This window comes from Chiloscyllium plagiosum, unplaced genomic scaffold (assembly GCF_037043375.1).
Source record: "Chiloscyllium plagiosum isolate Xiang-an unplaced genomic scaffold, Cpla_swu_hap1 HiC_scaffold_14, whole genome shotgun sequence".
Taxonomy (NCBI): Eukaryota; Metazoa; Chordata; class Chondrichthyes; order Orectolobiformes; family Hemiscylliidae; genus Chiloscyllium; species Chiloscyllium plagiosum.
In genome coordinates, this window is record NW_028270152.1 from 23,735,768 (window position 1) to 23,763,569 (window position 27,802).

The following is a 27,802-nucleotide window of genomic DNA, read 5'->3' on the forward strand; positions in this document are numbered from 1 at the left end:
TCAATGACGTTGCCATCACTGAATCCCCCACTATCAACATCTGAGGGTTACTATTGACCAGAAACTCAACTGGATTCACCACATAAACATTATGGCTACAAAAGTAGGTCAGAAGCCAGGAATACTGCGACAAGTAACCCACCTCCTGACTCTCCAAATTGTATTCAATATCTACAAGGCACAATGAGTGTGATAGAATACTCCCCATTTGCTTGGATGGGTGCAACTACAACAACACTCAAGAAGCTTGACACCATCCAGGACAAAGTAGTCCACTTGTTTGGCACCACATTCACAAACATCCACTCTCTCCACCACTGATGCTCAATAGCAGTAGTGCGTACTATCTAGAAGATGCACTGCAGAAATTCACCAAAATCCTTCGACAGCACTTTCAAAACTCTCAACCACTTTCATCTGGAAGGACAAGGGCAGAAGGAAATGGGAACACCACCACCTGCAAATTCACCTCCATGCAACTCAGCATCCTGACTTGGAAATATATCACTGTTCCTTCACTGTTGCTAGGTCAAAATCCTGGAATTCCCTCCCTAACAGCACTGTGGATTGACCTACAGCAGATAGACTGCAGTGGAAGGCAGCTCACCCCACCTTCTCAAGGGCAACTGGGGAGATGCAACAAATGTTGGCCAGCCAGTGACACCCACATCTCACAAATCAATGAAGAAAACAGCATTCAAATCACACAATGGTTTGTTTGGATATAATTTTATTAGTTACTTGGATATTCCAATGAGGTCCTTCACAAGCTGAGAGAACATAATATGCACTCATTGGGTCAGGTGAAGTGTGTAAGGGTGGCAAGTCTGGGCCAAGTGCTTTTACTTTCATTCTCCCCATGGTGACAGTATTCACCTTCATCATTATTTCCTTCAGATCACACAACTGAAACCAGAACCTCGGCATTTGAGGAATAGAAGTCCAGCCATCCTTCACATATTAGGATGTCTAGTGCTGCATCACTTCACTGCTGCACCAATATCCTAACTTCCTTTCTCCCAGACTCTTCATTTACATTTTGAATTTGGAGAAGAAAAGAAAATCTTGAAACTAAGAAACTAGAAATTGTAAGAAAAGTTTTATTAGTACAAGACCCTTTGGTTTATAATCAGTAGCAAATCTACATTTATGCATACACTAAGTTCACTTATTACATGTCAGTGATAATTCAACATAGATTGTAACTAGTCAGTATATCAATGAAAACATAACTGCACAACTAACCTTTAGAAAATAATCTTGTTTCTAACGAGATTTTTTTGTTGTAAAGGTTTATCAGGGTCTTTCTGTTCATTTCATTGTTGTTTCACTGTGATTTATGTCATTGTGTTTGTAAGTAAATGAAAAGTTGGTTACCCATTTTCAAAAGGAGATGTGTGATTGTGTGACTCTCCCTTAAATTAACAGAACCTGACTGGTCTCAAATGAAAAGAACAAGCTCAGAATAATCATCATGCTATAGCATCTCTCGCAAGTTACTGAATATAATCATTGTAATAAACGCCCTCTCCACAGAAAGTTATAAATTCAGTGATGAATCACTGCATGAGAATTCCTCCCAAGCATTACTGAACTCCAGGAGTAATAACTGCAATTTAAGATCACCACCAAACCCCACTATCATAGTTGCCAAAGTTGCCAAGCTCCAAGAGAAAATACACGTACTTAAACAGCAGTATATATAAATCCTTAAACAAAAATAAACTCAATCAGATAAATCTGTTCTAGCTAAGCATAGAAATAAAAAAAAATGCACTACACATACAAAGAGGAAAAATGGTTATCACAGGAAGCAATCTACCTAACCTGGTCTAAATTAACAACAGAGCCATCTGAATACTGTGTAAATGGATTGTTGGTAATGGTGATTCAAGTTAAGTGGCCATGTTTAGGCATAGGCAGCAGGAACAATAAGCTTCAAAAAGACATGAATATATTGCTTGCCTTGTAATTATCTTTGCCACCAAAGTATATCAGTGAAGTCTTTCATGAACAAGAGTTTTTCTTCCAAGATTAAAGTATCCTGGCAGGCTATCTTCTCATTCATAAGGCAAGATTTCAATTCACCCCCTTTTGATCACATCTTCCAGTTCTACTGTGGGAAGTTACTTAGAAAATAACAAACATATGATGTAGTACTCGGGACAGAATATCAGTTGGATAATGTTTTAATGCACTCAAAGAGTTCAGAATATGTGATAGATATTTTCCAATCAACCTGTTCAGAGGTGTTACTGTAGACAATTTATTAATTATCATGATATGCTGTTAATGATTTTTCCTTAAATTTAAAACATTTCTGAGCTTTCCTATTTGCTTAAATAATGGCCACTTCTATCACAACAAGAGATTGGAAAATAAATCTATGCATTTAAATTTAGAATCTCTTTCCTTAATGAGGGAAATCAATACTAGGAAACAAATGCATTGTCCCTCTTAAAACCAAATGTCTGCACTAAGTACTCTAACAGTCGGTACATTACCAACTGCATACAGTAAAGCTGCTTTTGCCAATAATACGCTTTCTCCAATCTTGGTACATCATGAACTATTGTTTTCACATCAATCATTGTTTCTTAGAGTGAGATTGCCAATTGTAACAACATTTTGCAATTTTTTGCTGTGGTGTCTTTCCCTGCTTCAACTATGTTCACTTAGGATTCTGACAAGTGTTAACTAGAACAAAAAGTTGATTTAAATTGCTCAAATAATACAATGCAATCACGAAAGCTGAACCAAACACTTTGTTTTCTACTTTGCTTCAGTATAGTGTTATTTAGAATGGATAGCCACTGTGTTGTAGCCAGTTTTCACATATGTCACGTTCCCACTTTTCTTATGTTTAGAATATTACAAGTGAGCCTGCAATGTTACAGTTTATGGCTGACTGGTTTCTTGACTGGTTTCTTTAGGGGTCGCTTGCCAGTGTCCTGCTTGATGTTCAACTTTCCTCTCTCCTTGTTCTGTTCCTTCTGTAGGATCTGCTTCATGAGAATTGATTCTCTCTTGCTCTCTTTTTTCACCTGCCGAAGGGAGCGCTTAATCCTCTTCACCTTCTCACGCAGATGGTTGTTGGCCTTTTCAAGAGATTTCACTTTCTGGGAGAGCTTCCTCACACGATCTTCCTCCTCATAAAGGGCTTTCTGCACAGTTGAGCACAGGAGCTGAAGGAGACATTGAAGAATCTATTAGAATACAGGAGATAAAGATAGGCCACCCAGAAAAAACAATGATGGCACAGATAACTACTTGACATAAAGACTATGACTCAATACTTGATTTTAATATTGGCAGTACCATTTTAAAATGAATGGTTACCCCTTACTCCCGATTTTAAAATATCACCCAATTGAAACATTTTGGCAATGGTGTCCATATGACCAGATTTCTTTTTCATCAAAGAGGTTTGTGATTTATGCTCCAGCCTATCTACGAATCTTCAAATAAAGCTAGTTGGAAATATTTGCATACAATATTTCTGTGTGGCCAATTCAGAGAGCACTTTGTCTCTCTCTCTCTCTGGGAACATAGTCAAAAATCACATGACACCAAGTTATAATCCAAGGTTTATTTGAAAATACAAGCTTACAGAGTCTTATTCCATCTTCAGGTGCATATACAGCTTACTCAAGTCCAAATTTGAGCTTTTTAGGAGATACAAGAATAGAAAATCAAAGCACATGCAAGGGCAATGATAGGCTTAATTCAGCTGCAAGTGCACAGTTTCTTGAGTTTAGAATATTAGTAATCTTTCTCTTGCAGTCCAGTCAGGGTCACCTATCCTTTTAAATGCTAACTGATAGTTTACTCTTGAGCCAAACAAGAATTCCAGGCCAATTTCATCAGGTTTCATTCATAAACAGGCTAGCAGGTTAATCATTAACAGTGCCTGAAGTACTGCAGACCTGCATGCTTAAAATATTGGATTACTGACTCTCAGATGCATGGTTTCAAATTAACATAATCAGGTATATTACTTTACAGAGCCCTGCTTACATGTTCACTTAAACAAATAATATAAACTAAACACTCACGAAAATCAATTCTGTAGAACCCGTAGTTTCTGAACCAAAGCTGCTATTTTATTTCCAAAACGATGTAGTCACTGCCTGCACGCACTTGAGTCACAACCGGCTCTGGATGCCATTTGAGGAGGTCAGTAATGTAAGCATTAGAAAATTACGTCAGGATATGTAGACTACTGATTTTATAGCAACACTGCCATTCGGAACCTCAGGTGTCAGCTAATACCTGCTCTGAAATGTACACAACCAAACATGTGAGGGGAAAGTGAGGACTGCAGATGCTGGAGATCAGAGCTGAAAATGTGTTGCTGGAAAAGCGCAGCAGGTCAGGCAGCATCCAAGGAGCAGGAGAATCGACGTTTCGGGCCTGAGCCCGAAGAAGGGCTCATCCCCTTCCTGAAGAAGGGCTCATGCCGAAACGTCGATTCTCCTGCTCCTTGGATGCTGCCTGACCTGCTGCGCTTTTCCAGCAACACATTTTCAGCACAACCAAACATGTGACTAGCAGAAGCAAGAACACTATTCAAAGTGATCATCAACTATTAGGGTAATTGCTGAATACTTTCCAGTGCCTGAATTTGTATAAGTGATTGAAGTTTGCCAAACTGTTGAAGGTTAGTGAAGTTGACATGGAATGGTATGACATGTTCGTCATACCATTAGTGAAGTTAGTGAAGTTGACATGGAATGGTATGACATGTGGAGAATATCCAGTTCTGACCTTAAGGATTCTAATTCGATCCCTTGCTCTTACTAATGTACTATCTGTTGTTACCATCCCCCTTAGTCTATAACATAAGGGAGATTGAGCAGAAACAGCACAGAAGAGAACAAGCTACTTAACTGCAGGGAAACAGAGAGGAAGAAGGACACACAGGCAGAGACTAGCTTTAACGAGGGTCTTCTGGGAGTATTTCTATTGCTTCAACCTAAGCCAGGGATTGTATACAGACTCAGAGCAGGGGTATGGATAGTGCCGCCCAGGGGCTGTGGCCCTGTGGATCCTTCCAGGCTTGAGCAGGCATGTTCGATTAGATTATTTACAGTGTGGAAACAGGCCCTTCAGCCCAACAAGTCCATATCGACCCACCGAAGAGCAACCCACCCAGACCCATTCCCCTACCCCTAACACTACGGGCAATTTAGCATGGCCAATTCACCTCACCTGCACATCTTTGGACTGTGGGACGAAACTGGAGCACCCGGAGGAAACCCACGCAGACACAGGGAGAATGTGCAAACTCCACACAGACGGTTGCTTGTGGCAGGAATTGAACCCGGGTCCCTGGTGCTAACCACTGTGCCACCGTGCCACCCACAATCTTCAGGTTTGCTGTTTACTGCTGAAGGTTACTGACACTGTTGATGCCAAGAGGTGAGTCCATTGTATTCTGTCTTAGCAAAGAAAAGCAGGATAAGCTTTATCAGGCCAGTGGGATTTCCACCGATGATATTAAAACACACATATGGTTTTGCAATTGTGCATTTAAATGCAGAGATGTATTTCAACTGCAAGCTTCCATTCACTGAAATTGGTGCAGTGACCATACAGGATATCATGCGTTGGAATGTCCATAGGCATGGTGCACTTATTCTGTCCCAGACTACTATTCCCTCAATAATGGAGTCACCAAAAAGATAGCTGCTGGGTGCAAAGGGTTTTTCATGTGTCTCATGACTCTGCTCAGAAAGCCAACCAGATGTGGTCAGCAAATGTTGCATTGAGAGCCATGTAATCATGTGAAACATCATAGGTTGCACAGGCAAAGGTCCTGCTGCCCAGATATTTTAAAAATTCTTTTTATTTCATTCATGGGACATGGACATTGCTGGCTGTCCAGCATTTATTGCCCATCCCTAGCTGTCATTGAAATGGGTGGCTAGCTGGGTCATTTCAGAGAGTAGTTGAGATACAACCACATTGCTGTGGATCTGGAGTCACATGTAGGTCAGACCAGGTAAGGATGGCAGATTTCTTTCCCTGAAGGATATTAGTGAACCAAATAGTATTTTCTGATAATGGTAATGGTTTCATGCTCATCAGTAGATTCTTAATTCCAGTTTGCACTTTTTGTTGTATTAAAATTCCACCAATCTGCTGTGGTGGGATTCAAATCCAGGTCCCCAGGATATTAGCTGAGTTTCCAGATTAACAGTTTAGTGATAATACCATTTAGCAATTGCCTATTCCACAAGTCTATTAGAGATTTTGGCCATATCCTGTGCCTTGATCCATGGTACTGCATTGTTTACTGAATGACTTTGCCATCATGAGGGCACATCCCTTGCTACCAAGCATACAACAAGCAGCAAAGCAGAAGGAACAATAGCAGAATGAAGAGGAGGAGTGGTCAGAATGGAAGAGACAACCAGCACATCCCCTTTCTGGCTAGACTCTTTGGGATCACTTCATGCAACAATGATTCTATGACAAGTAAACCCTCCTCCTCATTCTAAAATAAACCACAACAACCTTCACTGAACATCACAGCAACCATTCCAAACCAATTTTTCCAAAAAAATACACCAAATTCTCAGAATCATACACTTATATAACACGGAAATAGACTCTTCAGTCCAACTCATCCATTCTGACCAGGTATCCTAAACTGAACCAATCCCATTTGCCTGTGTTTGAACCATATCACTCCAAACCTTTCCTATCCAGGTACCCGTCCAAGTGTCTTTTAAGTATTGTGATTGTACCCATCTCCACAACCTCCTCTGGCAGCTCTTTCTATACACACACCATCCTGTGTGTGAAAAAAATTGACCCTCAGGTCCCTTTCAAATCTATTCCCCTCTCACCTTAAAACTATGTCTTCTAGTTTTGGACTCCCATACCCTTGGAAAAAGACCTTTGCGATTCACCTTATCTATGTACCTCAGGATTTTATAAACCTCTGTAAAGTAACCCCTCAGCATCCGGAAAAGGTTCAGCCAATCCAGCCTTTCCTTACAACTCAAACCTCCAGTCCTAGCAACATCTTTGTAGTTTTTTTCTCTACTCCTTCTAGTTTAACAACATCCTTCCTGTAGCACGGTGACCAGAATTGTATACAGTATTCTAAATGTGGCCTTACCAATGTTTTGTAAAGCCATAACATGATGTCTGACTCCTAGATCAATGCACTGACCAATAAAGGCAAGCGTGCTACAGGCATTCTTCACCTGTCTACCTGTGATGTTATTTTCAAGGAACTATGAACTTGCATCCTAGGACCCTCTGTTCAAAACACTTTCCAGGGCTCAACCATTAACTGTGTCCTACACTGGCTTGCTTTACCAAAATGCAACATTTTGCATTTATCTAAATTAAACTCTATCTGCCACTTGGCAGCCTATTGGCTCATAGAGTCATAGAGATAGGGTCATAGAGATGTACAGCAGGGAAATAGACCCTTCGGTCCAACTTGTCCATGCCGACCAGATATCCCAACCCTATCTAGTTCCACCTGCCAGCACCTGGCCCATATCCCTCCAGACCCTTCCTATTCATATACCCATCCAGATGCCTTTTTAATGTTGCAATTGTACCAGCCTCTACCATTTCCTCTGGCAGCTCATTCCATGCACATACCACCCTCTGAGTGAAAAGGTTGCCCCCCTGAAAAGGAGAGGGCGCAAGTTTAAAATAATTAATAAAAACAGAAAAAATGACAGGTGCAAAAAACATTATGCTGTGGATGGTTAATGTCTGGAATGACTGTCAACTGTGGTGGAGGTGAGGAAGTTAAAATGCCACAGAGGGGTCAGTTCATCTGATCAAGATCTCATTGTACTCTTGGATAACCTTCCTCACAATCCACTATACCACCAATTTTGGTGTAATCCCCAACATACTAACCATACCTTCTATATCTCATCAAATTGTTGATATAAATGATGAACAGCAGTGGACCCAGAACCAATCCTTGTGGCACACAGGCCTCAGTCCAAATAACAACCCTCTATCACCACCCTTTTTCTTCTACATCAAACCAATTTTGTATTCAATTGGCTAGCTCTTCCTGGATCCCATGTTATCTAACCTTACTAATCAGTCTACCACGCAGGGCATGGTTGAAAGCCTCACTAAATTCCATGTAGACACTCTGCCTTCATCTATCTTCTTGGTAACCTCTTCAAAACATTCAGTGATATCCAGTTCTGTATCAGAGAAACTTTGAACATACACTCTGTTCTGTAGCAGCATGTTCAATTGTCTACCAATGCAGATTCTATTTCTAAAAACTGATCCGGTGCCTGATCCACTTTAAGAAGTGTAGTCAGACTTCAATTAATTCAGTCCAATTTAAGTAATGCAAGCACTGCACAAGCATAGATACTTACTAAATCATGAAGCCACATTTAGAGTTAGGCTGAATTCTATTATCATATTTAGCAGGCAGCACCCTGTTTGTATGCTGCCTGCATTATTTTCAGTTGACATGTGTATCACAATCCCTCTGCCAGTGTTTTCAGTGGCAATCAAATTATTCAATTTACATATAATTTTCTACGAACTCTGGTTCTATTCTTCCCTATTATACCAAATGATTTGCATCACACCCAAAATCATTCTTTTGAATTTGATTTTGTCTGCTTGAATTACCAATTCAGTTCTCCACACACACCCATCAAATTATATCACATGATTAACTTGTCATGTCACAACATTGATTCAATCCTCCATATTGAAGTGAGGCATCAAAATTCCCCATATTACAATTACTGAGTTACTCTCTCTGTTGCAAAGAAATATTCAGTCCCCTTATGTTATAACGTTTGACTCAGTCCCATACGACAAGGAATTACTCATCGCGTAATAATTAGAACAACTGATTTAATTCTTCGATATTTGCAGGATTAATCTGAAATATTTCCAAGGAATTGTTCAATCGCTCCAATTTCCCCATATCAAAATATTAATTCAGCTCTTTATGATCAGGAACAAGAAAGTTGTAGCCACTTTATTGCATGTTTTTCAAAGATACTTGATCACTTTGATAGGGCTTTTTGGAACTGAGATTAATTTATGAGCATCTATATGCAACTGTGCTCTGCATTTAAATAAACAGATAGTCAAAGTTTTTAAGTAGGATGTGACCAATGCACATTCAGTCAAGCACAGATAAAATCAAAGACAAGTATTTCCTCTTAAACATGTTGATCCTCATCAAAGATAAAACATTCTATATGAACTGCATAGAGTCCCTACACTGCAGCCAAAAAAAACAGGATTGACATTTTCCATTTTCTTCACAGTATTTTCACATTGAGACAATTTTCACAGACTCTGGCTTTTTATGAACTCATATATTATTCCTGGCATTTAGACTTACTGCCTGCACAGGTGCCACCCTCTATTCCATGTTCTTTACAAAAATAAATTTCAGAGTTCTGGACTGGAATCTTCAGAGAACTTGGGGGTCGCTGGGTTTTGGAATTGCGCTTTAGGTGAATATGGGTGTCTGCTGCAATCTGGATTATGACTGCAGTTGTCATTTACATAAATTATGGTTTTGAGAAATGAAACAACCTTTATTTTTGAAGTTTCAATAGTTGTGCCATTTTATACTTCATAAACAGAAGGGTGGACCCTGTGAGAAGAGCAGCAGCAACAGAATATAAGAGCCAAAGTGTGAAATCACTGGAAAACAGGTATTTCTTCTGTCTCTTAAATCAGGATAGGTTAATACAGCTGAAGAACACAATTAATAAATTACTTTTAAAGTATTTAACATCCACATTAATTATTTTTTATATTCTTGGGAATAAAATTGGTTCCCGGATGTTCTCATTTATTTGCAGTGATGTAATAAAATTTGATGTTAATACAGTATCTTGAATCAGATTCATGTTGGAATTATCACAGAAACACATGAGCACAATGGCTTGAATTTTATGGCCCACTCTTACTTTGCCAGTGTACTGGTCAATTGGGGGAAGAAAGTGTAACGTTGAGTGGGATGCAGGAGATGCTGTCACCATGGCCTTCCCATTTCTGCTGGTATTTTATTGAGGCTCTTAAGCAGCTAATTAATGGCCCTTAATGGATGTTTCCCGCTGTCACTGGTATTTTTCCCAACAGCAGATGGACACCACCACCATGTATGGGGAGATCTTCCCCATGAACCCTACTGACTTGTGGTGTAGGAGCATCTAGGTTGATCGGGTTGTTAAGAAGGTATATGGTGTGCTGGCGTTTATTGATAGGGGGATTGAGTTTCGGAGACATGAGGTCGTGCTTCAGCTGTACAAGACACTGGTAAGGCCGCACCTGGAGTATTGCATGCAGTTCTGGTCATCACATTATAGGAAGGATATGGAAGCTTTGGAAAGCGTTCAGAGAAGATTTACTAGGATGTTGCCTGGTATGGAAGGGAGGTCTTACGAGGAAAGAAGAGGGAACTGAGGCTGTTTTTGTTGGAGAGAAGAAGGTTGAGAGGTGGCTTAATCGAGACATATAAGATAGTCAAGGGGTTAGAAAGGGTGGACAGTGAAAGCCTTTTTCCTCAGATAGTGAAGGCTAACATGAAGGGACATAACTTTAAATTGAGGGGTGATAGATTTAGGATAGATATTAGGGGTAGTTTCTTCACTCAGAGAGTAGTAGGGGCGTGGAATGGCCTGCCTGCAACAGTAGTAGACTCACCGACATTAAGGGCATTTAAATGGGCATTGGACATACATTTGGATATTAATGGAACGGTGTAGGTTAGATGGGCATTGGATTATTTTCACAGGTTGGCGCAACATCGAGGGTACGTTGCGCTGTAACGTTCTATGTTCTATGGTTCTATGATTGCACACCTTGTGGCACACAGAGTCCTTCCTGCCAACTCAGCATGGGCCACCCTTGCTGAATGAATCCTCGCTCCAATTGTGATAAATCCCCTTTGTGTTGCCGGGTCCTGTTCAAGGATGTGCTCCGCCAAAGTCATGTAGGTCCTGGGCCTCCTCTATCACCACTCCCTAACCACCTGATGCCTGGAGGAAGAGCGACCTCATCTTCTGCCTTGGGATCCGCCAACCCCATGGCATCAATGTAGATTTCACCAGTTTCCTCATTTCCCACCTTAGCTCAATTCCAACCTTCCAACTCGGCACCACCCTCATGAACTGTCCTACCTGTCCATCTTCCTTCTCACCTATCCACACCACCCTCCTCTCTGACCTAGCACCATTGCCCCACCTCCACCTACCTTTCGCACTCTTAGCTACCTTTCCCCTAGCCCCACACCCCTCCCATTTATCTCACCACCCCCTCGGCTCACAGCCTCATTCTTGATGAAGGGCTTTTGCCCAAAATATCGATTCTCCTGCTTCTCGGATCCTGACCTGCTGTGTTTTTCCAGCACCACACTCTCGACTCTGATCTCTAGCATCTGCAGTCCTCACTTTCGCCTGTCTGATGGTCCCTGAGCCCAGCTGCCTGCACTCTGGACCTCTTTGTTGGTGGCAGCTGTAGAGCCGGCCTGCAGTCCCAGATGTGGCAACCACCAGTGTGGCACTGCCAGGACTGAATTGGTGCAGGCCTTTGCACTAGCTAGCATCTTTAGGCTGTGAGACATCCTGCATTTGAGGACTGGAAGCAGAAAAGTGTTGAGTAATGAATTCCATGGTCGGCCAAGGTGGGCTCGCCCCGACATTGTAACAGCTGGCGAGGCCAGTACCTCCATGTGACATCCCAGTTGGCATAACTTTGCTTATGACATCTATATCTCAAATTTCTTTTCAGCGTAGAGTTTTAGATAATTTATATAACGTTTCATGATGTCCCAAAGTACAGCCAATGGCATACTTTTGAAGGGCAGTCACTGTTATATATTAGCAGGTATGGCAGCCAATCTACACACAAGAACTAACAAGAAGCAATTGATAAATGACTAGATCATCTGGGTGATTGTGATTGGTTAGTAGGAAGGGTGGAGCAGATAGGTGAGAAGAAAGATGGACAGTTTAGGTCAGTTCAAGGGGCAGGGTGGAGAGGGAGAGCTGGACCTGGGATAAGGTGGGGGTGGGGAGATTTAAAAGCTAGTGAATTCTATGTTCAGGCTATATGGTTGTAAGCTCCTGAGGTGGAAGATGAGGTGCTTTTCCTTTACCTATCATTATCCCACACACCTTACCCCCAGCCCCATCCCCCATTTATTTCTCAGCCCTTTTCCACCCACCCCAGTCCTGATGGAAGGTCCTGACCTGAAATGTCCACTTTCCTGCCCCTCTGATGCTGCTTGATCTGCTGTGCTTTCTCCATCTCCACACCTTATCGACTCCAACTTTCCACCATGTGTAGTCCTCACTACCTTTATCTGTTTTATGTATCTCAGGTAATAGTCAATCTCCTTGGAATCTCATACAGGTCTGATTAAATAAGGACAGCAGATTGTCTTCTCTAAAGGATATTTGTGAACCAGAACAAACCAATCATAGTTTCAAGGTCAGACTAATTTTCAATTCCAATATTTAATGGTTGAATTTAAAGTTCACGAGCCATGGTGGGATTTGAGTTAAAAAGTGTGGTGCTGGAAAAGCTCAGAGGAGAAAGTGAGGTCTGCAGATGCTGGAGATCAGAGCTGGAAATGTGTTGCTGGAAAAGCGCAGCAGGTCAGGCAGCATCCAGGGAACAGGAGAATCGACGTTTCGGGCATAAGCAACACATTTCCAGCTGGAAAAGCTCAGCCAGTCAGGCAGCATCTGAGGAGGAGGAGAGTCGACATTTCAAGACATTCCTGGTGAAGAGCTTATACCCAAAACGTCAACTCTCCTGCACACATTTCAACTCTGATCTCCAGCCTTCAATTTCTCACCTCACTTTTTGACTCTGATCTCCAGCATCTTCAGTCCTCACTTTCTCCATGGTGGGATTTGAACCCACACCTGAGGAGATTAACCTGGGTTTCAGGATTATTAACCCAATGATATTACCAGTCTCCCTGTTCAGATCATAATTTGTGGATGGGTTCAGGAAATAGCAATGACTCCCAATTTACAAGAACATAGCATTTAAGTCAAATATTTTTAGTGGGATACTGCCAGCTTTTGTCAACTTCTTGACTGAAAACTGAAGGAGGCAAATGTTCAGAGGTAATTCAGGGATTACACTTTCTTTCCTCAATTTTTGTCCTTTTATCTCCCATTCACATTGATAGACAGGACAATAAAGAATAGTTTGAAAACAAAAAGAACTGCGGGTGCTGGAAATCAGAAAGAATATTTTTCTGTCTTGGGAGAACTATATATATGAAAAATTACTTTTGAGATATTTCTGTTGCTGATGTACCTTCTCCCACATTTCCACCCCAAACCTTGATAACTGAGTAAGGTCACAAGTAATATCCCAGTACCCTCACATTACTCCAAGTTTAAACTAAATGCATAAACTGAAATTAATAGCTAGAAAAGCTGAAAGTGGCGGTCTCTTATACAGAGACAACCAGGTGGAATCTAAAACAAGGTTCTTCATATGCAAACCAATTGTTCTTTTCCAAGCTAAAGACCACTCTGCACTTGAAGGACATACTTTTGAAATGTGGTTTTAGCCCTTTGCTTTGTGAATGCATGAAAACCAGAGTTCCTGGTGCCAGATGATTAGTTTATTGAAATTTCTCAGCACTGTGGAGCAGCTTCACATGGTTCAGCTGCAGTCAGGGACCTTTTGTTTTGGCTGAGTTACTGAGCAGTCTGTGTTCAGCATGTCATGGCACAGCATTGCAGTTTGGAGAGCCAAACACCGTGGAGATAATTAACGTTTCCCATCTCCTCAGTGTCTCTAAATTGTGTTTTAAGAATAGTTGAGGTTTTATTAACCACTGAAGGTCACTGAATAAGCTTAAAAATCCCTGCAGAATTGGATAAGATGCATGACTAGATTCATAGAAGGTATGCGTATGTAGAGCATGGTAAAGACAGCAATAAGTGGTCGGAAAGATTAAGGACAAAAACACATTGGAATCTTAAGGTGTAGTAATACCAGAAGCTTGTCATCAAATTACAAGGGCATAGGTTGTATAGTATGATTAAGTGTGAAAACTGCATTGGGAAATCTATTCATGTATTGTACTTCAACTTTCCACCATTTAATAAAACACTACAGCGATGTACCTTATGATCGATCTGAGAAAATAGGAATATTATGCATATCAAAACAGCTAGGAACTCAGAATTGCCACTCCATATTTTCAAAGCACCCAAAAAACTTGCAGGAAACCCTTGATATTTCTGCCCCAAACCTCCAATTCTCAGTTATATATGTTATATGTTTCTTTTCTTCTTTGCCCCTCAAGATTCTTGCACTCAAAACAAAATTGTGCATGGAAATAATTGGAATCCTTTTGCACATGCTGAATGAGTGCTTTTTATGCAAATACCAGGGTTTCAATTGCTGAACTTTCCGCTGTTTGCTCACTTTTCATTGGTATCTTTGTTTGCAGTTTATTAATTTATTAATATTGGAAGTTTGCTTATTTAATAGCCAGCTGATGCAGCGAATTAGATTTCATACTTGTGACATTTTGGGATATGGTATCATAAATATGGCAAGACATAGAAGTCTGGGAAATATGATACTGTCAAGTTGGCGTCAGTGGTGATCAGGTTTGCGGGGAGTGGGGTGTAATGGTGGTGGTGGAGCCAGACCCTTTCTCCTCTTAGCTCCACAATAGGGTAGGTCAAATAATGTTAACCTTACATCTTGGAAAGACAGCTTCCAGTGCTCATTCTAATGACAGCACTAGGCACCTGAAGACACTGACCACAACATGCACGTTCGCAGTGCAATTTGGAAAAGACATCTAAACAGACATTGAGCCCTTGATTTGTGTATGTCATACACCTTGCAAATATTTCATATCTTGCATATCAACTCAACAACCATAACAAACATGGTGAGTAACATAATGCTAGCACAGGATAAGCATGTGCTTAATACCAATGTATTGGAGCCTCAGTGAGGTCAAATTTGAATTATACCATTTGTTCAATAAAGCCCTACCCGATTATCCTCTTGCAGTTCCCAGTCTGGCATGTAGGTGTGATGAGGGGCACCGCTGGTGCAGTTAGAGAACTGGAACAGACTTGCAAACATACGTTTGTTCTCAGTAGTATCAGGAAAAATTGGATCCTGGAAATTGATTCCATGTGGCACAATGTTGTAATTCTCATCCAACCTGAAATAGAATGAAATTTCATAATTCTATTCAAAAGATTCATGGAGTAGCTCATATGCCATACCCTTTGCCATTTGTTAAAGCTCAATGACGCTTCACCAGCTGTTATGAGTATGAGAGTGCTTACAAAAATTGCACAGTCACATATTTAACTCCAGACTCCCTCCAACATGCTTGTGATTTCGATGGAATAGAAATAATGGACTGTTTACATTTTACATATACAAAAAATAGAATTTGACTTATTTGGGAAACATGCAACAATGACCCCAGTTGCAAACAGATGGAATTGTGGAATGTGGTTCTCAAATGCCAGAAAAACCTGATATGTCATGTTACAAATTTGACATCTCATTTTTACAAATTGGAAGGCTGAGATTTCAAAATGCAGAAGGAAAGGCAAAGATTGCTTCACGAGGAGAAGAAGAAAAGTAAACTATTTTAAGATGTTTCCACAGCAAGGTAGGAATAAGAGGAAGAAACTGTAAGTATCTCTAGAGTATAGGTAGAGTAAGAACACATCAGGCTTTCTAAAGAGGTTGGTCAATAGACAATACACAATAGGTGCAGGAGTAGGCCACTCTGCCCTTCGAGCCTGCACCACCATTCATGGCTGATCATCCTCAATCAGTATCCTGTTTTTGGTCAGCTGCTATTCTATTTAGTGACAGTCATAGAAAGTGTATTTAGCACCTATTTAGAATTGGACATGGTAATATAACTAAAAAGAGAAAATATTGCAGTTGTTGGAAATCTGAAATAGAAAACAAAAATGCTGAAACATATTCAGCTTTCAAAAGAAATATAAACTTTTGTTGCATGGTTATAAACTGGTGATTAATAAAACATGTTAGACCTCTTATACCTAATTTCTTTAGGAAAATGGACAAATGCAGGATTGGTCATTCACTATCATCCAATTTACATCAAGCAACAAAGTTAAAATTTAATCATAAATGTTACAGCACAGGAGGCAGCCATTTAGCTCTTGTGCCTTCCTTAGTTGTCTTTGCTACTTACTCATTCCTAAACTGCTCTCCATTTCTTTGTTACTTTTAAAAAATTCTGTTTTTCAAATACTTAGTCACTTCCCTTTTAAAGGCTATTATTATGGATTCTGCGACCACCACTGTTCCATATGGGGTATGTGACGCCCAAAGAACTAATGAGATATTTTAAGAAATAGCTCCTGATCTTTCTTTTCATTTTCCCATTCATTAAACGTTGCAAATATTTTCTCCTTTAGTTACATTATAAAATTCTTTCATGTCTATCAAATAGCCTGTTCTTTATTGTTATAAAAACAGCCCTTGTTTATCTATTTTTTTAATCATAGCTATGCTATAATCTTAATGAATTTCTTTTAGGCAATCTACATTGCCTTGGCATTCTTGCAACAGTATTCGAAAATAGAAGAAGCCATTCTCAGAGTGGTTTCCCAATGATCTACTAATGTACAGGTTTAGATCAGCTTTTGATGCACAGGAAAGTAGTTAACTGATGTGAGCATGACTCAATTTTGAGTCACAAGCAAACATCCCCTCAGGTCCTGCCCAGATGTAACTTGCCATGCTTTTACCAGTCATGCCTTTCAGAACTGGTTCCAATATCCCAGGAATCAGAATCCCTCCCTCCTACACCATTTCTCTAGTCATGTGTTCAACTGACTAATCCCGTTATTTTCACTCTCGCTTGCATGTTACACTGATAGTAATCCTGCGATTACTAGCTTTGAGGTCTTATTTTTCAAATTACATTCTGTCTTTGTTTGTGGGTCCTCATCCCTTTTTTTAACTATGGCATTGGTAAAAATATATAGCATGACCACTGCCTGTTCATCCTGTCCCCTCAGAATGTCATGCTTCCACTCCAAGACATCTAAGACTTTGGCATACCAGAGAGACAATACAGAAATGCCTGTCGGTTTCCCTCACTATTGAATTCTCCCTCCAAAAAAATCTGGAAATTAAGAACCTACTGATGACCATGAATTCATTGTCGATGACCCTGGAAAAACCCATCTGATTCACTAATGTCCTTCAAGGAAAGAAATCTGCCAACCTCACCTAGTCTGGCCTACATGTGACTTGAGACCTGCAGCCACGTGGCTGACTCTCAATTGCCCTCTGAAATGGCCAAGCAAGCCATTATTTTGTACCAATCACTACAAAGTCTAATTGTCTCCCTAATAGCATTGCAGGTTAGCCCACAGCAGTTGGACGCAGCAGTTGAAGAAGTCAGCTCACCACCACCTTCTCATAGGCAACTAGGAATGGCCAGCCAGCCATTCCCACATCCCACAAATTAATGAAAAAAAAATCACGACACCACTGTCATTCTTCTTCCTCTCCTCTTGTGCACCAGAGACACCCATGGTGTCACAGACTTGGCTTCCGCAGCTATCTTCTCAGAGGCTGTCGCTCTGAACAGTATCCACAATGGCACCTCTGTTAGAGAGGGGGATGGCCAAAGCAAACACCTTCCACTCTGTCTGGTGGCCACTCATTCCCTTTCTGCCTGTTCAGTCTTGATCTGCTCTATCCTCACTGAATGTGTTAACTATGACAATCCCAGCATTGCAGAAACTCCACAGTGAGTCCACCCACCCAACTCCAAGACATCAGGAGCTGCAGTGGGCACACTTGCTGCACATATGGTTGCCAAGGTCATTGGAACTGTATATGACTTTCCACTTAGGCGAGAGAAGCATATCATGGGTGTGACCTCCACTACAATGAGTTTCCTTTAAATTATACTTTGTTAGTTACTTATTTTAAACAATGCTAATTATGCTAGGGACCTTATTTCACTTCAAACACTCCCATTACAATGCAAAGTCCTTACTTTAAGTTTTTGGAGATCTCACTTTATATTAGCATTACTTCCCTTATGTTATTTTTATTACCTTAATATAGTGGCCCTATCTTTTTCAGTTAAGTCAAAGCACAATGACTTATTTCAAAATACACGTTGTTCTAATTTACGGCAATTTGTAGACAATCCTTAACAGCTGTTCAAATAATGAATTTAAGGTTTTGCTGTGCTGTCCCTCTTTGTTTTCTCACTCTGTTTTGAACTCAGTGCTGCTCCCTCACAGGTCCCATCGCCTCCATACTCCAAAGTCAGTGGTATAGACTCAAATGTTAGTCTCGATTGATCCAGCTCTACACTGCTCCCTCACAGATACTGCTGTGTCTCCAACTCCTCAGGTAGTGATTTAGCCTCAAGCCTCAGGCACGATTTATACTCTCCCAGTCCACAATAGAACCTCAAATTCTTTCATGCTCCAGCATTCTGCTCTTCTTCTCATTTAAATAATATTCAGCTCCTCTATTCCTCCTGCCAAAGTGCATAACTTCACATTTTCCCACATTATAATTATTCTGCGAAGTTTTTGATCACTTGCCAATAACCCTCTACAGACTCTATGTGTCATCCTCACTACTTGTCTTTCCACCCATTTTTATGTCATATACAAACTTGTCTGCGGTACATTCACTTCATTAAATACATTGTAAATAATTGTACACTAACACTGATCGCTGTGACAATAAACTAATTACCAGTTCCCATCTGAAAAAAATCCCCATATATTCGAGTCCTCTATATCTTATGAGCTAGACAATCTTCACTCCATGTTAATAAACTATTTTCAACACCATGTGCTTTTTTCTCATTAAGTAGCTCAATATCTGGTACTTTATCAGATACATTTTGGAAATTTAAGGATATTAAATCCACTGGTTTCCCTTTATCCATCCTGCTTCTTTCCTCTCTCTAATAAAGAAGTCAAGCATGATTTTCCCTTCATGAAGCCATGCTGCGTTGACTTGATTGCATTACATATTTCTATTATTATGAGTTTGGTAGGCAGTATCGTACTTTCATTAAAAGTAAATATTTAAATTGCTTTAACTGGTATATGCTCAGGTCTACATTAATTTTCTGGTTATTTCAGAAGAGTGCAAAATTAGGCTAATCCAGTATGCAGAAAACAAATAGGTTGTTTGCAAGTTATTCTGATTGTGTAAACACAGATTACTGAACCAAACTGGATGGAATTTTGGATAATACCTGAGGAAGCAATGGGTAGCAGATCAGAAAACCATTGAAAGCTTTAACTGCCCTTGCCAAAGCTCTGTAACTGAGTTTCTCTTATCTGTCAAAGTCCACTCCCCAATCTTAAAGTTTCTGATTCACACCACTTGTATTTTCTTATGCTCTTGAGTGATATTAATAGTGGAAAAAGATATGATAAACACCACTCAAGGATGTCCAGAAATTTAGCCCTGAGAATTTTTGCTGATATATTTGGAAGCTTATCTCAAGGTTAAAACAAGGTTACTAGATTGCTGCAAAGAGATTTTTATCTGATGACTAATCAATGCAATTCAGAAAAGTATGATTATTTAGTCAAATAATGTGGCTTGATGCTTTATGCATTGTCCAGCAGTTTTGCTGTGTGATTGATGGTAATAGAGTGGCATATTTTACAGGGTGGTCTCATTGTGTGATTAATGCTCTATTCTCTACCCAGAGGTCTGACTGTATGATTGATGAGTTTACCAAATTAAAGCAAAATTTGACCAAATCTGTTGAGAGGTTTGATTAAAGCAAGGGGTAGCAGATAATTCTAAAAGCTTGGCTGCCTTATTTACAGCAAACAGGACCTAGTCTACTACTCTCAAAATATCAAAACAGAATTTATTAACAAGAGGGTTCATTCAATGCAATTTGAGTACATTCTGTAATAGTATTTGGGTGGGGGGGGTGGGGGTGGAGAATGTAATGGTTTCTCTAAGTAATTAGAAAATGTGCATTTCACAGCATATGGCAATAATCACTCCAATTTTCGAATAATAATGCTGATTACACCAAATAATTTTTAAAGACTCACATTAGACTCTCCAGAGGAAAATCATACACAATATTACTTTGTTTACTGTGATACTGTCATTTTGGAATTGTGTTATGATCCTTGCAATTACCTTTTAAGATGGAAGTAATTAAGTTACTTAAATTATCTTACTAATGATTATCGATAATTAATGCACAGCTAACATCAATGTGACAACAACTAGCATTACTTGGTCAAAGGTTCACACAGATGTCTTTGACTGAGTGATGTTGTAAAGTGGTCTGATTTAACAATGTAACTTTACGGTTGAATAATAGGCTGTTGAATCGCTCGGAGTCTCTTGGTGTTGGGAAGGCTGGATTTACTGATTCTTGTCTTGTATAGCATTATTATATCATTCTGGCATGAGGGTAACCCTTTGATAAATGTAAGAACAGTTAAAGCTGCAAATAGTAGCAATAAGCAGGTTTCAACAGTCATGTATAGACAGGTCAACCTGGCATTGTAGCATTAATCTGTTATCCTGTGCCACTGGATTGATGTTCTTTTGCTAGAATATATACGTGTGAAGCAGTACTCTGTAATAAGCTAGACTCGTGGCCGCTACTGCCCTGAGAAGAAGGATGGGCAAGCGGAAAGTAAAACTCAGAAGGTCCATAAAACCAAGAGAGTGTGAGATTCTGACAGATAGGTAGACAGAAGATGAAATGCAAGCTTCAAAACCTCATGGATACCAATGCCCATCTGGATTCTTCTTCCCGTCTGCTTTTCCCCTGACTCTATCTCTTCTTCTAATCCCATACCTTGCCATAATTCCACTTTTCTGATCTGGTCAGGATGATCTGGTCTCAATAAAGACCTTAGTTTTATCTCTTTCTGCCCCCACCTCAATGAATTTCAGACATGACATAACCTTTATTCACTCTTGGGATGTGAGCATTGTTGGCTGGCCAGCATTTATTACCCATCCCTATTTGTCCTTGAGAAAGTGGTAATGAGCGATCTTCTTGAACCACTGCAGTCCATGTGCTATAGGTAGATCCACAATGCCCTTAAGAAGGGAATTCCAGGATTTTGATCCAGCAATAGTGAAGGAAAAGCCCTACATTTACAAGTGAGTGGCTTAGTGAAGAGTTTGCAGGTGGTGGTGTTCCCATGTATTGGCTGCCCTTGACCTTCGAGATTGAAGTAGTTGTTGGTTTGGAAGGAGCTATTTAAGAATCTTTGATGAATATCTGCAGTGCATCTTGTGGATAGTACACACTGCTGCTACTGAGTGTCAGTGATGGAGGAACTGGATGCTTGTGGATGTGGTACCAATCAAGCAGGCTTCTTTGCCCTGGATTTTGTCCATCATCTTGAGTTGGAACTGCACCTATCCAGACAAATGGGGAGCATTCCATCACATTTCTAACTTGTGCCTTGTAGATGATGGAAAACTCTTCTTTCTGTCACCTTCACCTCCATGTCTACTTTTTTGGACCTTAATTATAGTGGGTGGCACAGTGGCTCAGTGGTTAGCACTGCTGCCTCATAGCACCAGAGTCCCAGGTTCGATTCCAGCCTTGGGTAACTGTCTGTGTGGAGTTTGCACGTACTCCCTGTGTCTGCATGGGTTTCCTCCCACAGTCCAAAGATGTGCAGGTTAGGTGAATTGCCCATAGTGTTAGTTAGAGGGAAATGGGTCTGGGTGGGTTACTCTTTGAAGGGTCGGTGTCGATTTGTTGGGCCGAAGGGCCTGTTTCCACACTGTGGGGAATCTAATCTAATCCCTGGAATGGTAGGTCTAACATATGAGGAACGGTTGAGGATCCTGGGACTGTACTCATTGGAGTTTAGAAGATTAAGGGGATGTCTAATAGAAACTTACAAGATAATACATGGCTTGGAGAGGGTGGACGCTAGGAAATTGTTTCCGTTAGGCGAGGAGACTAGGACCCGTGGACACAACCTTAGAATTAGAGGGGGTAAATTTATAACAGAAATGCAGAGACATTTCTTCAGCCAGAGAGTGGTGGGGCCTGTGGAATTCATTGCTGCAGAGTGCAGTGGAGGCTGGCTCGCTAAATGTCTTCAAGGCAGAGATTGATAAATTCTTGATGTCACAAGGAATTAAGGGCTACGGGGAGAATGCGGGTAAGTGGAGTTGAAATGCCCATCAGCCATGATTGAATGGCGGAGTGGACTCGATGGGCCGAATGGCCTTACTTCCGCTCCTATGTCTTATGGAATCCTGTCCCAGTCCATAGACCGTTTCACTCATCTCCATTATCCCCTCTCTACCTGGAACCTTCCCTCTGGTGTTTTACCGACAATTAATTTCTTCAATGAGAATGGCTGGTGTGACATCAGCCATCTTAATTTCTCTGTTGCCCTCACCCACTTTAACTCCCTCAGAACTTTTGCACTCTTCTCTCAGGCCTAACCCTGAATTGGTTATCAAACCTACTGATAAGGAAGTGTTATTGTCATCTGGTGTGGTAGCCCTGCCTTGCATAGGCTGAACACCAACTTCCTCCTTCACCTAGCTGAGTTTGTTCTCACTTTGAACAATTTTTCCTTTAACTTGTTTCGCATCCAGCAGTCAAACATGTGGCAATGGGTGTCTGCATGATCCCAGTTATGGTTGTCTCTTTGTGGGGTATGTGAAACATTCCTTTAGGCCTTCAACCATAACTTCTCCAACACACTGATGATATCACCAGTGCTGCTTTCTGTTCTATGGAATTGAAAGAGTTCATCAATTTTGATCAAATTTCCATCCTGCTCCCATTTCACTTGGTCCATCTCTGTCTCTTCTTCTCCTTTTCTTGATTTCACTGTTTTTAATTCTGAGGAAGAGCTGCCCATCAACATCCACTACCAACTTACCGAATCCCAGGGTTACCCTTCCTCACACTCTGTTTCCTTCAAGGGATTCCATTCTATTTTCTTACTTTTTGCATCTCTGTCACATTCCAATGATGCCATCTTCCAATGGGATGCCTCTGAAATGCTGTCCTTTTTCTTCAACTGAGGATAAGCTGTGACCACTCCACCCCTCACCCCCTACCACGTGTATACACACACACACACATAATGGTTGATTCAACCCTGTCTGACACATCTCTTCCACTCTGTCCTCACCCTTCCCCTCCCTCCCAGATCAACAATTGGGTTCTCATTGTGCTCGCCTTCCATTCCGCCAATCTCCGCATTCAAAGGATCATCCTTCCACATTTCCAACAGATACCAACATCAAACACCATTTCCCCTCCCTTCCACTGTTAGCATTCCACAGGGACACTCCCTTTATGACACCCTGGTTCACTCTTCCATCATTTTCTCACTTCCCCATGAAACCTTCTAATGCAAATGCAAAAGATGTAAAAACTGCCATTCACTCCCCTCCTCATCATTGTCCAAGGCTTTAAGTATACTTTCCAAGTGAGGCAATGTTTTAATTGCCTTTTTTTCAATCTAATCCAATGTATCCATTGGTCACAATGTGGTTTTCTTTACATTAGCAAGACAAAATGGAGACAGAGACTTTGCCTAATGTCTCTGCTCTTTCCCTATGACTGACCTTGACATTCCAGTTCATTGCCATTTCAATAAACCATTTTGCTCCCCTTCAAGTATTCCTTGGCCTGTTATAGTGTTCCAACAAAGCTCAATGCAAGCTGAAAGAACAATACCTCATTTCCCACTCAGGCATTTTCCATATTGAGTACTACAACTTCAGTGTACACCCCCGTATTCCATTTTTCTTATATTGCTCAACCTGCAATGGCCATGCCTTGACTGTGACTTGTTAGATTTTATCTCAGCAGAGTGAACCCATTTTCTCATTTTCACAATGAACATTTATATCTATTTTACATGTCTATCACTCCTTCACCACCGTGCTTTTGTTACCTTTATGTTTTGATCTGAGCTCACCATCTCTTTTAATTGCTCCGTCTCTCTCTGTCACTTGCATGAAAATCATCATTTTCCAGCTCCATTCAGTTCTGAAGAAGAGTCATGCTGGACTTGAAGCATTAATTATGTATTGCTATCCCCAGATACTGCTGAAAATGTGTTGCTGGAAAGGCGCAGAAGGTCAGGCAGCATCCAAGGAGCAGGAGAATCTTCGTTTCGGGCATGAGCCCTTCTTCAGGTACTGCCAGACCTGCTGAGTTTCTCTAGCACTTCCTGCTTTTATTTCAGTTACTAACAGATGATGCATTAGGCACTGATTAAAACCTTTTTTTACTGCGATAAACTTATTTTCAGGTGTATTAATCAAACTGCATCAATTTATGACTATTAAACATGTCAAGGAATTTTGTTTTAAAAATTGTATTGAAGAAAGGATGTTCTGTAGCCAATTGTTGTACAATCCTCAAAATTAGCTGAAATTGGATAGTAGCTTAAAATGAGGACAGATGGACAGTTAAATGCAAAAATCTGGAAGCCGCTGTCCAAGGTGCATGAAATGTATTTCATTACCGACCTTTCTATTCAAATATATTGAGTCAAGATGGTTCTGAGTTTGTGGAAATAGACTACTCATTACAGAATTTTGGGTTTGCCCATTTCTGTCTAATTCTTTTTTAATGATATGATTTTTCTTATGTATCATTCAGCAACCTCACCGGCTGTGAAAATTACATTTTACAAAATCCCATGCAAGGACTGCACAAAACATTATATAGAACAAACAGGAAGACAGCTAACGATCCGCATCCACGAACATCAACTAGCCACGAAACGACACGACCAGCTATCCCTAGTAGCCACACACGCAGACGACAAGCAACATGAATTTGACTGGGACAGCACTACCATTATAGGGCAAGCCAAACAAAGAACAGCCAGGGAATTCCTAGAAGCATGGCACTCATCCACAAACTCCATCAACAAACACATAGATCTGGACCCAATATACCGGCCACTACAGCGGACAGCTGAAACTGACAACCGGAAGCGGCAGGGACAGGCCACTATAAATGCCGGAGGAAACACCACAGAAGCGCTTCATAGGAGGCTCCCAAGCACTGAGGATGTCATCTAGACAGGGGACGAAACATTTGCAACAAAAACTTCCAGCTCGATGAACAGAACCACAGCAAATGTGATGTTTCATTCCTTCTGATGTTAGACGGAGGAGATTCATTTTTTATTTCTTGTTTCAATTAATTTATTATTTCTCTTTTATTTTGTAGCTGAGTTGATATTAAATTCACACATCAAACTGACATTTCCTGGTTGAATTGTTCTTGACTCATTCTTCAATCTGTTTGGTTAAGCTAATGTATTATTGCTTGCTTTGTACACACAGGTGCCCTAAAGAGGTAGCCAGGCCATTTCAGTATCCCATTTGCAATAACCTGCCTTGTATTGCATCTTACTGGGATAACATGCTGGAAATTAAGCCCTGCTATTTCTGGAGATGTCACAAAAGATTTCACAAAATGTGCAAAGTTCCCCAATTTACCTGGCCTTCAGATCATGTTCCTGTACTTGACAAGAATTACGAATTATCACAAGTAATGATTGTAGATACAGATAAACAGTTACAGTTTATAACTATTGGCATATAATACGACAAATTAGAACTCTAATTCCCATATAAATTCCCCTCGCATGCATAGGTGCGCTGCCTCTCTCTCTCACACACACACAGACAAATGGTCAGGTTAAAATAGATTCTGGCAGGGGGACAATCTAGAAAGACAGTTCAGTAGTTTTTGTTCTCAAGTTCTGTGGTCCCTTTTGACTCTCCTTCTGAACAACATGTTCTTTCGTTTGCCTTTCTCCGGATGTTTCTACTGGTTGGTAGGAGACACAAGTTACTTATAAACATTTTCTGACTTATACCTTAAAACTGTTGCAATAATGATAAGCTGGTTTTCTTCAGGTTTAATGTGAATTTGACTGCAGATAACAGAGAGACTGCTCTAGAATTGGGGAAAACTGAACATCTCCATCTTTATAACTTGTTCCCAGCTCCAAGTTGTTCATTTATCAGAGGCATCAATAATGCAGTCATCGGCACACAAAATTGTCTGTTATCAAGAGAGAGAGTGTGAGGCGGTGAGAGAGGGGAGTGAGAGAGCCATTTGGGGTGGCATGGTTGGCTCAGGGGTTAGCACTGCTGTCTTACAGATCCAGGGACTCAGGTTCGATTCCAGCCTTGGGCGACTGTTGTGTGGAGTTTGCGCATTCTCCCTGTGTCTGCAAGGGTTTCCACCCACAGTCCAAAGATGAGCAGGTCAGGTGAATTGGCCATTCTAAATTGCCCATAGTGTTAGGTGCATTAGTCAGAGATAATTGGGTCTGAGTGGATTACTCTTTGGAGGGCCAGTGTGGACCTGTTGGGCCGAAGGGCCTGATTCCACACTGTAGGGAATCTAATCAATAATTGGTCACTAGTCCATAGACAACTCAACTTCTTGTCACCACATCCATATTTGGCTCTAAGTCTTCTGCAACTCAATCTTAAATTGCTGTTTGTTCAAGCAATTATTTAGATGATGGCTGCAGTGTGTGTCAGATTATTTGCTTTCAAAACACGTAACCATTGTTTTTAAAATAGCTCTTTCTCATTTCAGTCTAGGTGCCTTAAAAGAAGGCACAAAACTTAAAGACAACTATTAATTTAACCTGGAGAAGAGTTTTGTAGAGGAATAAGACAGTGTTATTTTCCGGTCTATAGATTGTGGAGGGGGGTCCCAGGGAGATAGTGAGGAAAGAGATTAATCTGAGACTGGTACAGTTGAAAACAGAAGCGAGTCAAACAGTCAGGGCAGGCAGGGACACGTTAGGGCTAATAAATTAAACTGCATTTATTTCAATGCAAGGGGCCTAACAGGGTAGGCAGATGAACTCAGGGCATGGTTAGGAACATAGGACTGGGATATCATAGCAATTACAGAACATGGCTCAGGGAAGGGCAGGACTGGCAGCTTAATGTTCCAGGATACAAATGCTACAGGAAGGATAGAAAGGGAGGTAAGAGAGGAGGGCAAGTGGCGTTTTTGATAAATGAAAGCATTACAGCTATGCTGAGGAAGGATATTCCTGGAAATACATCCAGGGAAGTTATTTGGGTGGAACAGAGAAATAAGAAAGGGATGATCACCTTATTGGGATTGCATTATAGACCCCCTCATAGTCAGAGGGAAATTGAGAAATAAACTTGTGAGGAGATCTCAGTTATCTGTCAGAATAATAGGGTGGTTATGGTTGGGGTTTTTAACTTTCCAAACATAGACTGGGACTGCCATAGTGTGAAGGATTTGGATTTGTTAAGTGTGTACAAGAAAATTGGTGCAAAACTTGACTTACTATTGGGAAATAAGGCAGGGCAGGTGACTGAGGTGTCAGTGGGGGAGCACTTTGGGGCCAGCGACCATAATTCTATTAGATTTAAAATAATGATGAAAAAGGATAGACAGATCTAAAAGTTGAAGTTCTAAATTGGAGAAAGGCCAGTTTTGACAGGATTAGGCAAGAACTTTCAAAATTCTGGATCAGTGGTGCTGGAAGAGCACAGCAATTCAGGCAGCATCCATGCTGCCTGAATTGCTGTGCTCTTCCAGCACCACTGATCCAGAATCTGGTTTCCAGCATCTGCAGTCATTGTTTTTACCTTTAAGAACTTTCAAAAGCTGATTGGGGGCAGATGCTCACAGGTAAAGTGACGGCTGGAAAATGGCAAGCTTTCAGAAATGAAATAACGAGAATCCAGAGAAAGTATATTCCTGTTAGGGTGAAAG

At 40.7% G+C, this 27,802-nt stretch overlaps 1 protein-coding gene across 1 annotated transcript in view; it reads right to left on the reverse strand.

The window, feature by feature from the left end:
- Positions 1 to 1,084: 1,084 nt before the first annotated feature.
- LOC122559195 (coiled-coil domain-containing protein 3) overlaps positions 1,085 to 27,802 on the reverse strand; it is a 36,915-nt gene continuing 10,197 nt past the window's right edge. Inside the window, exons 2-3 of the mRNA XM_043708578.2 lie at positions 15,025 to 15,199; positions 1,085 to 3,185 (exon numbers count right to left, since the gene is read on the reverse strand). Of these exons, the coding sequence (XP_043564513.1) occupies positions 2,892 to 3,185; positions 15,025 to 15,199 (469 nt within the window). The 3' untranslated portion in view covers positions 1,085 to 2,891. The remainder of the gene's footprint in view (positions 3,186 to 15,024; positions 15,200 to 27,802) is intronic.